The 18,183-nt window shown below is 48.5% G+C and overlaps 5 protein-coding genes across 5 annotated transcripts; 1 reads left to right on the top strand and 4 right to left on the bottom strand.

The window, feature by feature from the left end:
- Positions 1–303: 303 nt before the first annotated feature.
- On the bottom strand, positions 304–3,027 carry HD556DRAFT_1443283 (Sec1-like protein; the record flags this gene model as incomplete). The annotated part of the gene is made up of 12 exons (XM_041306581.1): positions 304–416; positions 468–569; positions 633–1,107; positions 1,164–1,330; positions 1,383–1,457; positions 1,512–1,602; positions 1,651–1,886; positions 1,941–2,124; positions 2,176–2,280; positions 2,332–2,703; positions 2,756–2,836; positions 2,896–3,027. 12 exons carry the CDS (start codon positions 3,025–3,027, stop codon positions 304–306), a joined length of 2,133 nt encoding a protein of 710 aa, XP_041160208.1.
- A 224-nt stretch (positions 3,028–3,251) lies between these two features.
- On the top strand, positions 3,252–8,583 carry HD556DRAFT_1237466 (uncharacterized protein; the record flags this gene model as incomplete). Its single annotated transcript, XM_041297899.1, has 22 exons — positions 3,252–3,333; positions 3,396–3,493; positions 3,547–3,780; positions 3,830–4,514; positions 4,564–5,349; positions 5,402–5,605; positions 5,654–5,812; positions 5,862–6,150; positions 6,202–6,222; positions 6,268–6,643; positions 6,697–6,852; positions 6,902–6,943; positions 6,995–7,234; positions 7,284–7,487; positions 7,539–7,568; positions 7,620–7,734; positions 7,784–7,858; positions 7,913–7,926; positions 7,979–8,035; positions 8,095–8,225; positions 8,278–8,353; positions 8,401–8,583. 22 exons carry the CDS (start codon positions 3,252–3,254, stop codon positions 8,581–8,583), a joined length of 4,257 nt encoding a protein of 1,418 aa, XP_041160209.1.
- A 370-nt stretch (positions 8,584–8,953) lies between these two features.
- Positions 8,954–11,375, bottom strand: HD556DRAFT_453812 (uncharacterized protein). The gene is made up of 5 exons (XM_041310638.1): positions 10,878–11,375; positions 10,187–10,768; positions 9,594–10,130; positions 9,017–9,546; positions 8,954–8,961 (listed from the first exon to the last, which is right to left on the bottom strand). The coding sequence occupies exons 1-4, from the start codon at positions 11,198–11,200 to the stop codon at positions 9,018–9,020; spliced, it is 1,971 nt and encodes a 656-aa protein (XP_041160210.1). The 5' UTR covers positions 11,201–11,375; the 3' UTR covers positions 8,954–8,961; position 9,017.
- A 334-nt stretch (positions 11,376–11,709) lies between these two features.
- On the bottom strand, positions 11,710–13,996 carry HD556DRAFT_1372388 (fumble). Its single transcript, XM_041302985.1, has 8 exons — positions 13,779–13,996; positions 13,619–13,733; positions 13,497–13,562; positions 12,507–13,437; positions 12,221–12,458; positions 12,096–12,157; positions 11,949–12,042; positions 11,710–11,892 (listed from the first exon to the last, which is right to left on the bottom strand). The coding sequence occupies exons 2-8, from the start codon at positions 13,712–13,714 to the stop codon at positions 11,829–11,831; spliced, it is 1,551 nt and encodes a 516-aa protein (XP_041160211.1). The 5' UTR covers positions 13,715–13,733; positions 13,779–13,996; the 3' UTR covers positions 11,710–11,828.
- A 10-nt stretch (positions 13,997–14,006) lies between these two features.
- HD556DRAFT_1372390 (coatomer subunit gamma) lies at positions 14,007–17,469 on the bottom strand. The gene is made up of 11 exons (XM_041302986.1): positions 17,153–17,469; positions 16,938–17,096; positions 16,439–16,890; positions 16,257–16,390; positions 16,031–16,209; positions 15,484–15,983; positions 15,337–15,434; positions 15,154–15,288; positions 14,868–15,106; positions 14,402–14,816; positions 14,007–14,325 (listed from the first exon to the last, which is right to left on the bottom strand). The coding sequence occupies exons 1-11, from the start codon at positions 17,381–17,383 to the stop codon at positions 14,087–14,089; spliced, it is 2,781 nt and encodes a 926-aa protein (XP_041160212.1). The 5' UTR covers positions 17,384–17,469; the 3' UTR covers positions 14,007–14,086.
- Positions 17,470–18,183: the final 714 nt, after the last annotated feature.

An 18,183-nucleotide genomic window follows, 5' to 3' on the forward strand; every position in this document is an offset into this window, starting at 1 on the left:
GTAACTGTATATAGTTGAGAAGAGTCAGAAGACCAAGTATCAACTCCACCAAGTACCAGGGGTCCGGCAATTCAATAGGCAAACAAACGCGTCGCGTCGCTGTTGATCCAAGTCTGGGATACGAGATATCCAGAACTCGTATCCATGTTTCTAAGCAAGTTCGACATTATTTCTTCCCTAAGGCAACCCCAATCATCCCTTTTTTAGACTCAATTCTTCCTGTATCGATCAGCAATATGTACGAGATGCGTGCTAGACGGCGGAAGACATGTAGACCTTCTTAGCCCTAGATCAATGTTTACACTAATAGGTGTTCATGTCCTTGGTCGCAGAAAGGCTTTTCCCAGTGCTTGCAATGCTATCGATTAAGCTATTCCCGCTCACAATCCCCGTAGTCACAATGAGGAATTTACGACCTGCCGAAAAAATCAACACCATCTCTACGCTCGAGTGCAATAAAATGGTACCTTTGTTTTGTCGGCTCACCCAACGAAGGGCGGCAATCTCAGTATACGTACATCCACCCAGGAAAAATACGGCACTTGTGGTCATTTGCTCGTGTGGACGCACTATTTGGGTATTCATGTCAGCATAGTGGAGTGCCTGTAAATGGTACCGACCCGGAGACTTACTCAAGGAAGCAACGGAAGAAGCTGCGGAGATGGTAGACACAGGCACCTTCTGCGCAATGTCAAATGTCTTTCCCGGGATCGTACCTAACACGTCCTCAAAGCCTTTCCAGCCCACGATCGGATGCGCGTGGAGTTTTCTGGCGCTAGACCCTTTGCCCTTGGCATCTCCGTCGTCTGCACTGCTCTTCTCTGCAGGATTACTGATGACTCCACTCTTCTGGGCAACACATTGTACCAGCCGGATACTAATAGGTGCATATCCAGAGTATGTATAACTGATGTCATTTTCAACTTCCTCCAGCGCTTCAGGGTTATCATCAATAAGAAGTCGGAGTGATTTGCGTAGGGTTGTGAAGGGGTATTTGTTTCCCGCGACAACAGGAGCAGCGGAAATTGGGAGGGGATTGGGTAGTAGAACAGCCAAAGGGGGTGTGGCCAGCGAGAGAAGCAGAGGAAGGTAATTATACCCGTAAGCCTGTAAGATGGATCGTGAGCTTCACAATAAGCACGGGAAAAACCGAGTGAGATTACTTGGAGAAGCTCGCGTTTGACACTGTCCAAAGATTTGGCCTTGATTCCACCATTAGTAACGCTGGCGAGGCATAACAATCGCACGATAGTCTGCATACTTGCACCCTGTGCAATCATATCTTCGATTGCACTAATCTGAGTTGAGACCTCGTACGATGCCAGAAGATCTATTTTTGGACATCAAGTTTCAAGGGGGGTTTCATGAGCAAATATGCTTACTCTGCTGTACTTCAAGCGATTTATTAAATAATTCCGTGCGTGTCTTCAGAGAGAGCATCTCCGATAGGCCAGTATCTTCGCAGAGAAATGAGAACACCCCCCACAAAACAGGAAAAAAGTTGCCCTCACGAAGTCTCAGCGCCTGGTGTTCGCCTTGAAGACCACCAAGTTTTCCAACAAAGTCGCGAAGCTGCGCAACGGTCTTCGCCTGTAATCGAGCCTTTTGTCTGTCAACAACCGTATCACGGCAAGGAGTGGAAGCACACACTTTGTAGTCTTCATCTAATCGGTGTGCCACTTTGCTAAGTCTTTTTCCCACCGATGAAAAGTTTAAGTCACGCAGCTCAGCCAATAGCGGATCAGTGGAAGTCGAGAGGTGGTGTTTCTTGGTTTTTTCATTGATAAGTGGAGTGACAGATGCAGATCCTGATGGGGTGGCGTTGGGATTTGAGGGGTTAGGTACAGCGGGGAGGGTGAGGAGGCTAGCTGGTAGTTCAACATGAGCTACAAATATGTCAATACTGATCACGTTCTCGCATCTTGTAGATAGCTGCTTACAGTTCTTGAGACCAATAAACTCATCGATGAGGCCCTCATATGTGAGCTGGGTCAGAAGCGGTGTGATCATATCAACGGTGCGGTCGATGATAATGAGCGAGTCAAACGGCGCAGGAGGTATCGAGGAGTCTGATAAGGGAGAAGGTTGATCAGGTAGCGATTTAGTAAGAAGGGTTGCCAGCCGCTGTGCAGAATGGTTCTATCTGGAGCTATGCAGGAATATGGAAGAGCATACCGAGGCATAGTCTCCCTTTCCTAATATGCGAGGGAAGCGACCGTACACCTTCTGCAACGAGTTGAGTGCTAACGCAGAGTTATAGATCACGGTTTCGTCGCCATCCTGAATGGACTGAGCTACACTATACTGTTAATATGTGGATGATGTACATACCACCCATAACTCCTTGAACGCGTTATCGTTCTCGAGCGAGATGACATCGTCCGCAATTGGAATGAACTGCAAGTTGTAGGAAGATATGGTAATATCGCCAAGAACGCCCTCTTCCTCAAGTATCCTTGATACTAGAGTAGAGATGCGAGGTACGAGGAAGAGTGTATATCTGTGCTTTTGCGACTCTCGAATATGGGCTTTGACCTGATCTGCATGCACTGAGTCTATCGCACGACCGTACACAACAGGGAAATTCAGACCTGCAATAATCTTGACGTACTTGATTAGCGGGCGACAGAGGTACACGACATTTGTTGTCGTCGGGGTCAATGGGCCTGGCTCAAGCCAGAACATCTTGTCCACGCCGTGATGCTAATAATGAAGTGAAATACACAATCAACATCGTAACAGTGCAAATAACTACCTTCAGAAGTGCAACTTCTGTGACTAGTCCCAAAGGCCCCGCAAGAGTAGGGTCAAGCACTAGTGTCTTCGCGCCATTTACCTGTACAGAATGAACCTTCAGTTCACTTGAAACAGATGTACGGGTAGCACAGGGCGCACCGCGTTTAAAGTGTCGATCAAGGCCTTTCTTGCCGTGTCCTTGAGCAACTCTACGTCCAACCTGGGCTCGTTGTCTCGCTCGGTCCCATACGAGGCCTGCGCGTCAGACGTCGATGCAGACGCGGCTGCCATGTTGTGGAGAACGGTACAATGGCACAGCCACCCAGGGCCACTAAATTCTTCGGCCCGTAAGTCTCCTGGACTTGACGTTTTAGTCGAATTCAACCTACCTAAAGGGTTACGTCGTATGATCAAACGTTCCTGCTCATCTGATCCCTGAACGCGTTGACTAACAAGCTGAATCGCAGACGCCTCTTCAAAGAGCTGGCGTCAACATAGTACGGACATCGTCCATCATGGAGCATACCTCCAATTCACCAGAACACGATGGAATACATCCTCTCCTCTCCCTCCTCTCTGCCTTTTTCTGGGTAATATGTAGGCCAATGTTCTTCTGTTCACGTGCGTCAGGTGAAGCTCATGGTACGGTATTTCGGTAGTATGGTTCCTATCATGGGCAAAAGCTTTGATAGCTTTTTCCACTATCACCATCCCCCGTCTCATCTACTTTGCTCTGTCCTATTCCATGACCTTAACAGTCAGTGTTTCCAAGATTGCTGCTTGAAATATGAATTACTTACACTCAACTAGCTGAATTTTTGGTCATTTGCCATCATGTTTCTGGCTTCGGCGGTTGCTCTGAATTATTGGATACGCCTTCGATACCTTAACACGTACTCCTCACTGAAGGAGCCACCATTGGTGAAGCCCGACGTGAATGCACTTCACCCAGATGTGAATACAACAGAGCCTCCCCCAGCTTTTCACAACTACTTGGACGATTTCCTGCAGGCTGTCCGGGTCTTTGGATTTCTCGAGAAGCCAGTGAGTACTCCGCATCGTCTGCATTGATCAATCCATCATGATTTAACAGGTATTCCATGAATTGGCAAGGCATCTTGCCACGAGACGCTTAATTGCCGGGGATAGTATCTCTCTGGACGAAGACAGGAGCTTCTATTGCGTTGTCGATGGCATGGTCCAGGTATACGCTCAAACAGGCCAGAATAATTGTCAAAATGGGTCATGGGACGAGGAGGATATGAACGGATACCAGCTTATCAATGAAGTTGGGAGCGGTGGAACCTTGTCTAGTTTATTCAGCATTCTCAGCTTGTTCACTGAGCACATAAAGATAAGCTGGCAAGAAGATGGTCATCCCGATGCTCTTGGAGAAAATTCTACAAATGGAGAGGGAGGACGACCTCAATCACGTACTCGTCGCGCGGATTCCGACGTGTCTCGCTTTAGCCTGGACTACGCATCTGCGACTTCCCGGCCTTCTCGTGCTGCATCTATCTCGTCGTCTGGTTCCACCGCTCACCCCGCAGACGCGACTTCCCCCGTTCGCCCGACGTCCCCGTATCACATTGGAGACAGGTTTAGGTCGCCGCTACGGCGCGCTTCCCGCTCTCGATCAGCTTCTAATCCTACAACTCAGCTCCACCATGGTATCGTGGCCAGGGCAAAGGAAGACAGCACATTGGCCTTCATCCCTGCAGAAGCATTTCGCAGAGTTGCAAAGAAGTTTCCCAAAGCCACCAGTCATATCGTACAAGGTACAATTTCTGTGAGATGGAGTTCTCACTTTGCTCATTATATCTCCAGTAATTCTGACGCGCTTTTCGCGTGTTACATTCAATGCGGCACACAGATATTTGGGGTTAACGACAGAGGTCCTTCGAACTGAGAAGGCCATCAACGAGATTGCATGTCACCCTCTTCCGGCATCATTCTATGAGGGCGGTGGCCTACAATATCTACGTCAACGTTTTGACGACGTCGCAATTCAGGGGCCTGACCCTGAAAGCGAGTACCTCGGTCCATCACTGGGTCTGGCTTCTACTAACGGTGGTTTTACGCCCTTAGTTTTACCGCCAGAAAGCCTGACAGATAGTCCGCTTGTTATGCGTGGGGTCCCAATTCGTACGCCTCGCAATCAGGTACAGGCTGGCGACTTGCATACCTCAACTGGGCAAAGCAGTGACGGGTATAAACTTGCGCGTTCGTTTAGCATCTTGGAAACCCCTCGGTTGCAGAAAAGCGACCCGTTACAGACCCGTCTGAATAATGAAGAGTTTGATCTGCGTGAAGAAGTCATGTCATGTATCGCGAAGTCCATTGGTCTACTCCAGCCACCCATGAGCGGGAACGAGTCCATCGAAGATTCGCCAGCTTTCCCGCCTTTTGATCATATGCGCCCTGCGAACGGCGTGTTCCCGTCTCCCTTTGGCTCCCTGTCGCTCTTAGAAACTACGGATGATGGCGCCTCGAGTATAACGGGAACATCAACTACTAGCACGACTGGTTACATGAGCGGTCTGGACAACGAAGTCGAGATACTTTTCTTCTCTGCTGGCTCAATCCTTGTGAAGGCCGGAGAACGGAATACTGGTAAAAGTCCCGTCAATCAAGTATAGACGATAATTGACTGCACACAAACCAGGTCTTTACTATGTTGTTGAAGGTTTCTTGGATATCCTCCTACGTGCTGACGAGTCCCGGTCAAATAATGCGCCCTATGGGACGAGGTCGACAACCTCAGACAACAACCCTCTTTACACATCCGACCACAAGCAAGAGCCTGAGAAGGCCCACAGTCGCAAGCTGTTGTTTACCGTGAAATCAGGAGGAATTGCGGGCTATCTCGGTATGCTTATATCAGACGGCTTGTCGCATGTCCTGATGTTATTTGAAGCGTCTCTCTGCGGAACACCTTCATATGTTGACATTCAAGCGAAGACTGACACATACGTGGGATTTCTACCTGCTCACTCTCTTGAACGTCTGGTGGAGAAACGACCTATCGTGCAACTTACATTGGCGAAACGTCTCATTTCATTATTGTCACCTCTAGGTTAGCACTGCCTCTAAACATCCCTTGTGACATACTAATGATGCGGTAGTCCTGCAAATCGACGCTTCTCTTGACTGGATGCACGTCAATGCTGGTCAAGTTCTTTGGCGTCCTGAAGATATTAGTGATAGTTTCTATATTGTCATCAATGGACGACTACGAGCAATTACCGAAGGAGAAGGTGGTAAAGTCATCATCACTGGCGAATACGGACAAGGCGACACTGTTGGGGAATTAGACGTCATCACTAGTTCAACACGCAGAACGACAATGCATGCAATCCGCGACTCTGAGCTGATTCGAATGCCCCAAACGCTGTTTAACGCCATTTCCTCAAGGTAAGTCCTCATCCGCCATGCTCTTGGGCCGTCGGCTCATACTATGCTCAGAAATCCACAGACGACTGCACAGTAAGTACTATATTTGATATAAGGCTCGTCTTTAACCATGCCTAGGCTGTTACGGACGATTGCCTCCCGCGTACGTGACGAGATGGATGCGTCGAGCGATGTTCAGACACGCAACGCTGCGTTCGAACTGGGACGGAACAACACTAACTTGAAGACTGTGGCCATTCTTCCAGTATCGCGAAATGTCCCTATAGACACCTTTGCTCGGAAACTGAAGACTGCATTGGAAGAGATGGGCGCCAAGACATCGTATATGAACCAAGCCTCTGTGTCAAGTCATCTTGGCCGTCATGCATTCTCTCGTATGGGCACACTCAAAGCTGCAGCTTGGCTTGCAGACCAGGAGCAAAGATATAGAACAGTGCTTTATGTCGCTGATTCCCCTGTCAACAGCCCCTGGACGCAGACTTGTATCCGACAGGTAGGTCATCTATATCTCACAAGGTTTCAGAACGCTGTAACCCTTCTTGTCAGGCCGACTTTGTGATGGTGGTTGGGATGGGTGATGATCCGAGCATTGGAGAATACGAAAGGTTGCTACTTTCAATGAAGACCACAGCACGCAAAGAGCTTGTGCTTCTCCATCCCGAACGTTCTGTAGTCCCTGGGTCGACGCGCGAATGGCTGAAAGTGTGTCATGAAAGCTTCCTCATGCACGACTAATCTAATAAAGATACAGAATCGTCCTTGGGTGCACCAACATATTCACGTCGAACTTCCGGTGTGTACCAGACTTTCACTCTTGGATTAGTGATTTACACATGGACGATAGGGTCTTGCAGTTCCGATCGTGAAGACCACTCAGATACAAGATCCCGATGTTGTCATTGCATTCAAGAACCTCAAGGATAGAGTGCAGAATGGCATCCAGAAGTACAGGGGGAGATTTAGGCACGCAAGACCGCAGCCACATCCCATGATCAATGACTTCTCTCGTCTAGCCAGGAGACTCTGCGCAAAATCTGTCGGGGTTGTCCTCGGTGGTGGTGGGGCTCGTGGCATCTCGCATCTCGTCAGTGATATCTCCGTGGAGTTGTCATCATCCGTTGATAAGATAACAGGGTGTTCTACGTGCACTCGAGGAACGCGGTATTCCCATCGACTACATCGCAGGCACTAGTATCGGTGCACTAATAGGTGGTCTTTATGCACGCGAGTGCGATATTATAATGAGCACCAATCGTGCTAAGCAGTTCAGCGGAAGAATGGGGAATATTTGGAGGATGCTTTCAGATGTCACATACCCTCTCGTCGCTTATACCACAGTAAGTCATCTGATCACGCTTCATATCGCACACATTCACGTCTCGCCTTAGGGACATGAGTTTAACAGAACTATATACAAAGTAAGCCTTCGAGAAGTTAGCATGGACCCACAATCTTAACACATTTGTCAGGCCTTCTACGATCTTCACATAGAAGATATGTGGCTACCGTACTTCTGTAATACCACGAACATCAACACATCCCGCATGGAGATCCATGAAAGTGGTTATGCCTGGAGGTTTATCCGTGAGGTCGTCCAATTGATTTCGTCGAGACGAACTCACGAGTGTTACAGGTGCTTCCATGACTCTGGTTGGACTGCTGCCTCCATTATGTGATAACGGCAGCATGCTTGTTGATGGTGGATATAGTGCGTCCCTTCGTTCAATCCTGTACTTATTGCTTATGAGATTGTCTTCCGCAGTTGACAACCTACCCGTGAGTAGCTAATGACTGATGGCCCTGGATGGTGCCTAAAGTATAGCATCAGGTGTCAACAATGTTCTCGATGGGCGCGAGTGTTGTGCTTGCTGCTGATGTTGGTTCTGTAGGTTTTTCTTGAAAATTGTCACCTCTATCTGCATGTCCTTACCCTCCATTACCCAGATCGACGACAATTCGCCTCGAAACTTTGGTGACTCTGTTTCTGGGTGGTGGCTCTTTTTCAACCGATGGAACCCCTTCTCGAGTGCTCGAACTGTGCCTGCGATTACCGAGATCCAAAGTCGACTAGCTTAGTAAGTTTTCGTCACCGCAGGATCAGTTTCTGTTGTTCTTACGTGTTCGAAGCGTATCGAGCGTGCACACTCTGGAGGCAGCCAAAGTCACACGGAACTGCCTGTATATGCAGATGCCAGTTCAGGAGGTACGCATACTCTCCTGTCTCCATGCATGACACTCACGCGCGTGCAGTATGGCACACTCCAGTTCAGCAAGTTCGATGAGATCCAGAAGAAGGGGTATCTCGCTGCGGTCGAGATTCTTGACAAGTGGGAAGAGGAGGGAAAGCTGCCCGTTCCAAACCTCGATGGTTACGGCGCAAATAACAACAGGGTCAGTAGGAAAGGAAGAAGCGCGAGACGCAATTCAGTGTAAATCAGTCACATTTCGCTGTAGCTCTACGTACATACAGTCGTCATAACACGGAATAATTATCTACGACAGAAAACATACAAATACTAACTAGATAGTTATGCACCGCGACACATTTGTTTAAATACCAGGAAAGCATACAAATCGTGCCAGTACAGAGAGATAAGATCGAGCTCATGTATTGTACGCGGTGGGGCAAGAAACCAAAGAAATATAGGCAATTAAGCAACAATAATGAATATGAACGCATCCATGCGGTATGCAAATGGTGGAATGATAAAGGTCACAAAAAACACGCGAATGGTAATGATAGTCGATACACTTGGTGGGCAGGCTTTGAAACACATCATTGTTTGCTGATATAAATAGCTCTGAAGTTATCTACATGAAACAACACGTGAGTACCTGCCCCCGGGACACCAAATAGAACACATACCCTAATGCACAACATGCTGATGAAAGCTCAATAATAGCAATGCATCCTCGATCTTCACACCAGAAAACGTTGTGGCATGCATACCCGCATCCGCGCTGACGTACTCGCTAGGTCCCGCAGATATTCCCACGGCCATCTCAAGCTCTTGAAAGGCAGCGGGTTCAATCAGTCCCACGCCTATACTTTCGACGCCAATGCTGCCCCCATCACGAGGCATCGGAAGTGGAACATGTGCCCGTATGCGTTTTTGCGGAGGAGGAGAAGGCGACATGCCAGGGGTCACTGCCTCCTGTAAATCCTCTTCGCTGCGTTCGTCGACATCAAATTCCATGGTGTCCTCGTCATCCAGATCCATTGCATCGTCTTCGTCTTCGTCTTGGGAAGACGAGCCTGATGAAGTTTCACGGGAAAAATTATACTGATATCCACGGCCCCTTGGGGCGCGAGGAAGAGGAACACCAGCTCGTTTAGCCCGCTTGCGGGCTGTTTGGCGAATGTTGCGAAACCAATTTGTGACTTTGCCAATATCCCTGACGGGGAGGTAAGTAAACGATATGCCGGGATGAATTTGACGTACATTCCGACTTCCATTGCAAGGGCGTTCCTTTGCTCGATACTTGGCGTCGACGTGCGATGCAACAGCTTCTTGAGCGCTTCCAGCTGATATGGCTCAGGACGAGACCGGCGAGGACGGGATTGTGTGTCCTCTCCTTTGATGCCCTCATGAGTCCGAGGCATCTCTTCGCGGTCCCTAGAATATGGGGTGACGCTTCTTCGCATGCGGGGTGAAGTGAGACGAGGATTCGAGGATGGCGGCAAAGACATTCGGCTGCGCGGAACCTTCACATCATCAAGTTCAGGTGGAGACAACTTAAGGAAGGGAAGAGAAGGAAGAGGCAGATGACGGTCCGGGACGAGGGATGGATGAGATGCCCTTGGAGGGAAGTTCAGATGGGTCAATGAAGGCCCATGATCATCATCATTGACAGAAGATGGGTGAGATGAGCCATCTGCAGTTGCAGATGACGAAGATGTGAGGGGATGGGGATCTTCCTTATGCTTCTTAGCCAGAGTGCGCTGGTTCTGGAACCAATTTGTCACGCTTTGACGGCGCCTATCGACGCAAGATCAGTGGGATGATACAATGATTTTGATAAAAACACCACTGACATGCCAATTCGGTCAGCGAGTTCTTCTCTTTCATCCTTGGATGGATGTGCATTTTTCGCATAAGCGCGACGAAGCTCTTCACCTTGCTCGGGGGATGTTCTGTTGCGAATTGGCTCGCCTCTGCCCTTTCGAGACGTAACGCCATCACTGGCACCGTCATTCTCGGAGACAAAGCGGCTATCCGCGTCGGGTACAAAGTGGCCCCTTTCGGCATAGACGGCATGGTGCCGATCGCTATCGACAGCCTGGTTCTCAGGCACAAACCGATCATGAGGCAAGAACTCGGGGGCGAAAGGCTTGTCATGAGTGTAATGTGCATCATTGATATGGTCGTCATGAAGGTGGAGGATATCTTTCTGTTTCTTGCGTGATGATGAAGAGGGATGGGAACGGGATGAAATGTTACGTGAGGAAGCAGTGGGTGGAGGTGATGAGGAGTTTAAAAGGTTTGCTATTGATGGAAGCGTAGATGATGGAGTTTTGGGGGGCGGTGCGTCAGTGGAAGCAGAGGTTACTGGTTTATTGCGCTTCTTGGTGGAAGCTCTCTTATTTTGAAACCACGCATTCACAGTCTTCGTTTCCCTGAAAGTCAAAAGGATGGGAGAGAGGGATGTTGAATGCACATAAATGCAAGAGACGCCCGTCGACCGAATCAATAAAATTATGAGGGGTGCCCAAAAGGGGAACTTACATTCCAAGCTTCTCAGCTAGGTCTGTCCTGTCGTCTAGGCTGGGATGCTCGTTTTTCTCATAGAGCTCGTTGAGTGCTGCGAGCTGGTGTGGACTGTGACGATGACGAGGCTTCTTTGCAGAGGGGCCCTTGTCAGTTGTTTCGGGATCGTGAGGTTTTTTTGTTGGCTTTTCATCGTCGTGAATATTAGCTATAGGTGTTGAAAGTCTGCTATGGTCGTCGGGGTCGACGTCGCCAAGGACAGATGAAGAAGCAGATATGGTGTTGTTATTGGATTGTGAAGGATGATTAGGGAAGAGAACGTTGTCCATGGTTAATTCCATGGAGGCTTGATGGGGGACAGCTTTCAAGGGAGAGACATGACAAAGGCTTGTATATGGACTGCTGATATTCCATATCCGCAACCTTTTTTTACTCTGCTATAATGATCAATATTCCCACGGGTGCTACTTGTCGTCACTGAGGGGCATATTACAGGACAGCAACGATAATATATAAATCATCGCCTCTTGCTACTAATAAATGATTATCCTAGCTACTAGTACAGGGTGCTGAGTCGAGGCGTTGGTGAAGCTGAAACTCGGTTAGAGGAGTAGGATTCACAGGGTATCCACGTGGCTATACACTTCCTGGATGTTTTCTGGTATAATACTTGGACTCGCAGTCGTTTCATATCTAGTATAAGCGCTAAGCTTTCAACGTTTATTAATCAAGCGGAATTTGACCCAACTTGGTCACTAGACTGAATCGGAATCGGAAACGTACGCAGTGACTCAGTAGTACTGCCTTGTAGTATTGTGCAGTGCCACACTGGCAAATCCGGCCGCCTGGGTTTACGCCAACTAATTTCTCATAGATTGATTATCCTCGTACATGATAAGCCTCGTATATGCAAAAGCTCGAAAATGGAATGAAACGGTATAAATAGTGCACATGAGAAACAGACACAAGCTATGACGGCAGCACTGGCGTCTCTTCCACGTCGATGTTCTTAATCCATGCTCCGATTGACCCTCTGCAAGTTAACTTTCATTTAATCTCCTCATACTCAATAACCATCAATAAACTCACAGGAATCCTTCATGTCGGAAAAACAGCGCTCGCTTCGTTCCCTTGCTCCAGAACCGTATAGCATATGATAATGTAGCCACCGTCGCTGCATGTCCTGAAACGGTATCAACATCGCACAATGACTAAGATATAAGGAACTCCACCCACCACGTATGAAGAAGCCACCAAAGTAGATCCTATCTAGACCATACTTTTCTGCGTTCATGTACCTGATCCTGCTGTCAGCCTATCCTCAATGAAGCACATTCCAGTGCCATATCCAGCCAACTCACGCAATCTGCCCGATATTATTCGACACAGCGTAAAGCAAACTTCTGCTAATGTCCTCGGCTCGGAACGTCCCGCGTTCCTCTTCTGCCTTCGCCTCACCTCGGCTCCTGAAAACCTTCCCAAACGAACTGGCTATCATCGTCGATTTGAGTCCAAGCTTGCTGTAGTCCGAACCATAGATATCACCAACGAGCATATCCACACTGGCATTATCCCCCTTTTCGGACAATGCAAGCATCTCTGCGCCAAGAATAAGTCACTGATCAAGCCACAATGTCTGCCACTTGCCATCAAATGTCCGCGCCGGCGTCAACAAGCTAAGAAGTCCCCATAACGTCCCCCCGCCAAGGCTCGTTCCGCTCACACGTTCAAAAGATCCATCAGCATCCACCTTGATTATAGATACACCAGATCCGATATTGACAAGCAAACAAGGAAGATGCGCAGAAGGTTCGCTCGTTTCGAACGTCACGGCATACCGCGGCGGGTCTGGTGAAGGCCGCTCTAGAACGGGCTCCGCGCTCGTGCTGGGCGTCACATTCCCGCTGGACGAAGGACCATCCGATACGTTTTCATTCTCCACGTCCTTCGATATGTGATGGGTCACTTCCTGGATGAGTTCATCCGAGAAGTAATACACCTCCTCTGGGATCGTCACCATAAATTTCATCCCCTCGATCAAACATTCCATCTCGTCCTCTCTCTGCACATCCACCACCAGTTCGCCCTCGAACAGCTTTCCAAACCTGTGTGCGCCACCACCGGTGGCTGAGATCTTAACGCTACGGCGCATCTCCTCAATAGAGACGCCATTCGCGGCAGCAGACCGAGTTATGAGCTCCGATATGAAGGCGACGAGCGCGGAGATATTAGACGTTTCGAACCGCTCAAAATTAATGGAGCCCCCAGGGATGTGACGTACTTCCGTCGTGCGTTTAAGGATAGTGGAGTGTAAGAGGTCTGTGTCGAGGGAATCTGAGGGATAGTGGCCGTAGTCATTGCTGTGTCCATTTCCGTTATAGTGGGATTCGAGGGCGAGGGGTGTAAGAGTGCCATTCCTTGTTTGCGAAGAGCTGCAGGGAATAGTAACGTTTGATGGGGATGTGGATGGGGAGCCAGCACTGGACCCTGAGAAGGAATTACTGCCCTGCGTGGCTATCACAGATGGGGATGAAGGAGAACGTGTAAAGTAAACGACTTTCGCTAGTGATCCGCCAATCTGCGATATGACCTGATATCAGTAACCAGAACCAGGACGATATATGGACTAGCGCTTACGTCTATTGCGATATGTGAGACTGGTTCGATGTAGTTTGGGAGGTATATTCCTCGGCTGTCCCGAGTCTATGTTACAATGAGCGGTCAAGGTGATGCATAGCTTGGATAGACCATGCGCATACCTCGGGTGACTCCTCGGCTAGTATCACTGCTCCTTTAGTATTGACACGGATAGCCTTGGGCGTGGGCAGCGACGGCGGTGGGAGGGGGGCATGCATATTGTGAGTCTGGATGACGCTTCGGAACAGTCAGATCAAAGTAGATAAAACCGAATGGGCTCACAACTATATGACAGAAAATTATGTGTGACTTAAAAGCACTGGAACGTGGTACGACAACCACGAAATCGTACGAACACTTCCCTGAGCAATTTGAACCATGTAAACGTTCAAAATTTAAAAAACTCATGCCATTTCGTTGTCTTGAGACTTTGTAATATTTGCCGCATTTGCCGGAATCTGGAACTGCTCCTTATAGCCATTCACAATGTCTAGTCTCCCAGTCACCGTGTGAACATAGCATAGTCGTATGTATTGCTCTCTGGCTAGTGGGACACCATGTGATACAAGCTCCACGTGTCGAATCTAACTCTAACCTCCGATGACAGATACAACCAAGGCACACGCATTCTCCTGCTCTGCACGCACCCCAAGTTCAAGCGTAACACCCTGGCCTCGCGAAAACGTCATTCTGCACCTGACAAGCACCTTGCCTCCTCCCCCAGTTACCAGACCAGAAAGTTGTAGCGTGTGTACAGATGTCGAACTGGGCGCCTCCGTGCCACCTAAAGGCTCCATATTGAGCAGCTCAATGATAGAGTCGCAGGCAGCTGTAAATGTGGATGAGGTGTGAGTTGCATCAGCCGTGGAAAAATTGCAGACAGGTACAGAAAAAGTGAAACGAACCTTTGATACTTTCCATGGCACCAAGTGAGAATGTTTCCGTAGCAGTCGCACCAGACCGTAGACGATCCCACTCGGAGGAAAAGGATGCGTAACTGGGAATGATATAATCCCCACCGGCTGAAAGCTCGACCTCCTCCAATTGGTATTCGTCCTCGTAACCCTCTTCTTCCGGCCGACCGGTCGACGGATCCAGTTCCTTGGAAATGAATTTCAGGATACATTGGAAGGAGGTGGTGGTATACTCCTGGGGGTTGTCACGCTTGAAAGAAACATAGACGATTCCAGGTGAATTGGCACAACTCAGAGAGTCGATTTGGAAGACAACATCTTCTGTCAAGCCAGAATCGGCCTGTGGTTGCATTACCACAACCACCTGTTCCAGTACAGTATCCGGGAGGGTATTTGATACATTGAACTAGGAACCGAATCAGACGCAACGCCATGAGGTGCAGTGCAGTTTACTGACCTGGAATACGATATGCTCTTTGAATATATGCTTGACACACGTAACTTGATACTCGGTCTCGGATTCCGTAAGCTGTGCAGGCTTTACGCTGCTGTTGAGGACGGTTCCATACTCTGCAAAGTGTGGTATATCCGCGAGTTGCTGCACATATGCAGATTGCGTTTCTGCAGCAGTCGGAGGTGGCGGAGATGCTGAAGCTCTCGTCGCGGGCGCAGCGATAGTGTCCAGTGTGCTTGGACCTGAAAACGCGTCAGAGTTTAGAATAGGAGAAAATGAGAATACTGACGAGTCGACTCGGCAGCAAGTTGAGCCCGACTGATCTTTGGTATCGACGAGGCGTCGAATGGCTGTGCACTGGCATCAACATCATTAACATACGCAACGAGTTTGGATTCGAGCGCGGCAAGTGAGAATACAGATTCTGTACAAATCATGAAACACCGTATAAATCGTCGAAAAGTCAACGTACCTTCTTTCACATAGATGTCCGCAAGGGACGTCTTCTTCATGACTCTCAGGTACATCGCGGCGCGATCACGAACCTCATCGTCGACGTCATCCAAACACCTGAGAACTTTTGTTAGTCGCTTTTTCTACACGGGGAAAAGCGACTAACCTGTTTAACAGAATGCCAATACTTCTTCGTAAACCATCGTCCACCGCATTCACGCCGAACTTGGCCAAACTTGTAACGGCTGCTGCTCGTACAGTGGCATTTTCAAGTACGACACGGTTGTAGATGAACCGAATGTACTTGGTCGGTTGTGGAGCTTTGGGACCTTCGAGGCCAAGGAGGTGTAATATCCGCACGGACAACTTCGTGAATTCGCAGTCTTCGATGAACTCACACAGATGCGAGAGTGCTTGCTCTTTGCAGTCTGAGATAAACTTGATCATGTCGAACATAGCCTCGACGACGGCGCGTTTGAAGTCATATCCGCCCTCATCACGGAGGACCCCCGAAAGGAAAGCGAGCATGGAAACGTGCTTCGTCGGGAATTTGATGCATAGCGAGCGAATGGCATCGACAATGATGACTTTGAATTCATCGCTGATCTCTGACATGAAACCAGTGATCTGCTTCATGAGACGGTCAACGGACGCCTCGTTCCCTGTCTATGGAACAATTAGTGAGTGTAGAATTAATTCAAGTTCATCTCTACCTTGAGCAGGGTAGTAATGGCGTATGTTGCCACACCCCTATTCTGGTCAGTGATAAGATTCTCAAGATCGACGTTACATGACGCCACAGCAGCAGGATGGGTCAGAGCGAGAGTAGCCAGTGTCCGGGTTGCAGAGAATTTCAAAACAGGTTTGGGAGAAGAGAGGAATAGCTGGAGCACTGTAAACAAGTCAGACAAAAATAATCAAAGTTCAATAGTTACAAACCTGCTATTGGTTTGGTGAGTTGCGAAGCATTGACATTCTTCATCTCGCAAATAGCACGTGCTGCCTCAAAATTGACCATATCACTCTTGTGACGTAGCCACCCTTCCAAAAGATCGAGGATCTGCCTTTGAATACTAAAACCAAAATAAGGAGTTGGTTTCATAACACGTCCAAAGACGTACTTTGGATCTTCCTCCATCACTTTTGCAGCATACCGAATAAGCATGCAAAGAGCCATAGAATTTTTAAGCGTTGTGCCTGCACCAGACTTGCCCCCACCAAGCTGCTGTATCATTTTAGTCACAGCCATCCGATCCTGCTGGCGGATCAAGTACAGAAGACCAAGTGCGTGATATTGAGTGATGTAGCTCGTTGAAGGAATAGGCTGGTAACCGCTGTTCGAATTTCCGGATGAGCCAAAATTGAGATAACCACCACTCGATGATCCGGGGAAGAAGGATGATGAAGACTTCGCGCTGACCGCTTCCTGAGCTTCGTTCACCCAACGCTTGACAACGTCTTTTGCAAGAGGGAATAAGTGATACGAGGACACGAGTGCCGCAGATGAGATAGAGGGTGTTCGGTCTACAATTGCGGCTTTGAAGAAACGCTCTACACCTTGAGCCATGGAAGGCTATACAGCGGTGAGTGTATGGGACTCCATAATTTGGGCAGACGCACGTCAATGATTCGGCAAAGTGCACGAATTGCATTTGGCCGGTAAATAACCTCGGAGTTCGGTTGCATGTCCTTCATAATACTGCTTGTGACCATGATGACATCTTCAGCGGTGGTTGCAAGTTCCTTGATGGCCAGATACACCATCTGCCTCAAGGCGCTCTTCACAAGACATGAGCTGGTCATTGCATGGCAATGAGAAGAGAATAGGAACACACATCCTTATGTTGGAAGAGCTTTGTTGTTCCAAAGAACAATGTTGTTGCCTCCTGCGCGCTGAAGGTCTCCCCGATGTAAAGCAGATAGACAATACGAGTGAGGAGAGCCCTGCATTTCCTGGGGCTAATTGGAGAGTCGTTGAAAACACGGGCTTCTTGAATAATTGTTGTCTTGTTATTATAGTAAGAACTAAGGCCACTCTCGTCCTCCTTTTTCGAGACGTAAGCCATTGCTGACAGCGATCAAAGGACGAGCTGCAGGTCGGCGATCGCGAAATGCACGACGTGGTCGAGCTGAATTGTTTGTTTGGTCATTGTTTGGTCAAGCGCTTCAACACTGCCGAGTCCAGTAAGAGTCTACGTACAGAGATACGATGTGCGAAAACCATTTACAACACCTGACAACCAGGCGGAATTGAATGGACTTCAAGTTGGTACATAAGTCGATGAATTATGCTGTAAAGCTCATATGCGCAAAGATCAAATCCTCGTCAAAAGTTTTTTTTCCGTGCTCCCCTTCAATGTCACAGAAATAAATATATCTCAGGGCTAGTAATTTAGGTTTTCGGCGGTGTACTTTGTTCTACCATGTACTTACGTGTGGGCTCGCCCAAGCTACTACAGTGATACATAGTTTTGGAGGCTCTGAGGGAGTAGAGATGAAAGTTGGCTCGCTCGGACAGTCTGCAGACTCTGCTCAATTCGCTCTTTTTCAAGCCTTAGGACCTTAGTGATGGCGGCCAGTACTGTATAAAGCGAATCCCGAAGTTCCGGTGATTATTTCACGCCTCCTTCATCCTCCTTTCTCAGGCCTAAGGCTACTGGGCTCAATGCTGAGCGCTCAACGTTCAACACCGGTACGGTTACTAAATGTCGAGCTCACAACTTGAGGTTCTACTATAGACTCAGTGCTGGCAGTCTATCAGTACCTCTATGCCTGCCTTGACCAGTGCACTAGCAGACGTTGACTGCGGGCTTCAAGTGCACCTAGTATGTTTCCCTTCTAGACTGTCACGTTAAAATATATTAAT

Source organism: Suillus plorans, assembly GCF_016647745.1.
Source record: "Suillus plorans strain S12 chromosome Unknown HD556scaffold_28, whole genome shotgun sequence".
Taxonomy (NCBI): domain Eukaryota; kingdom Fungi; phylum Basidiomycota; class Agaricomycetes; order Boletales; family Suillaceae; genus Suillus; species Suillus plorans.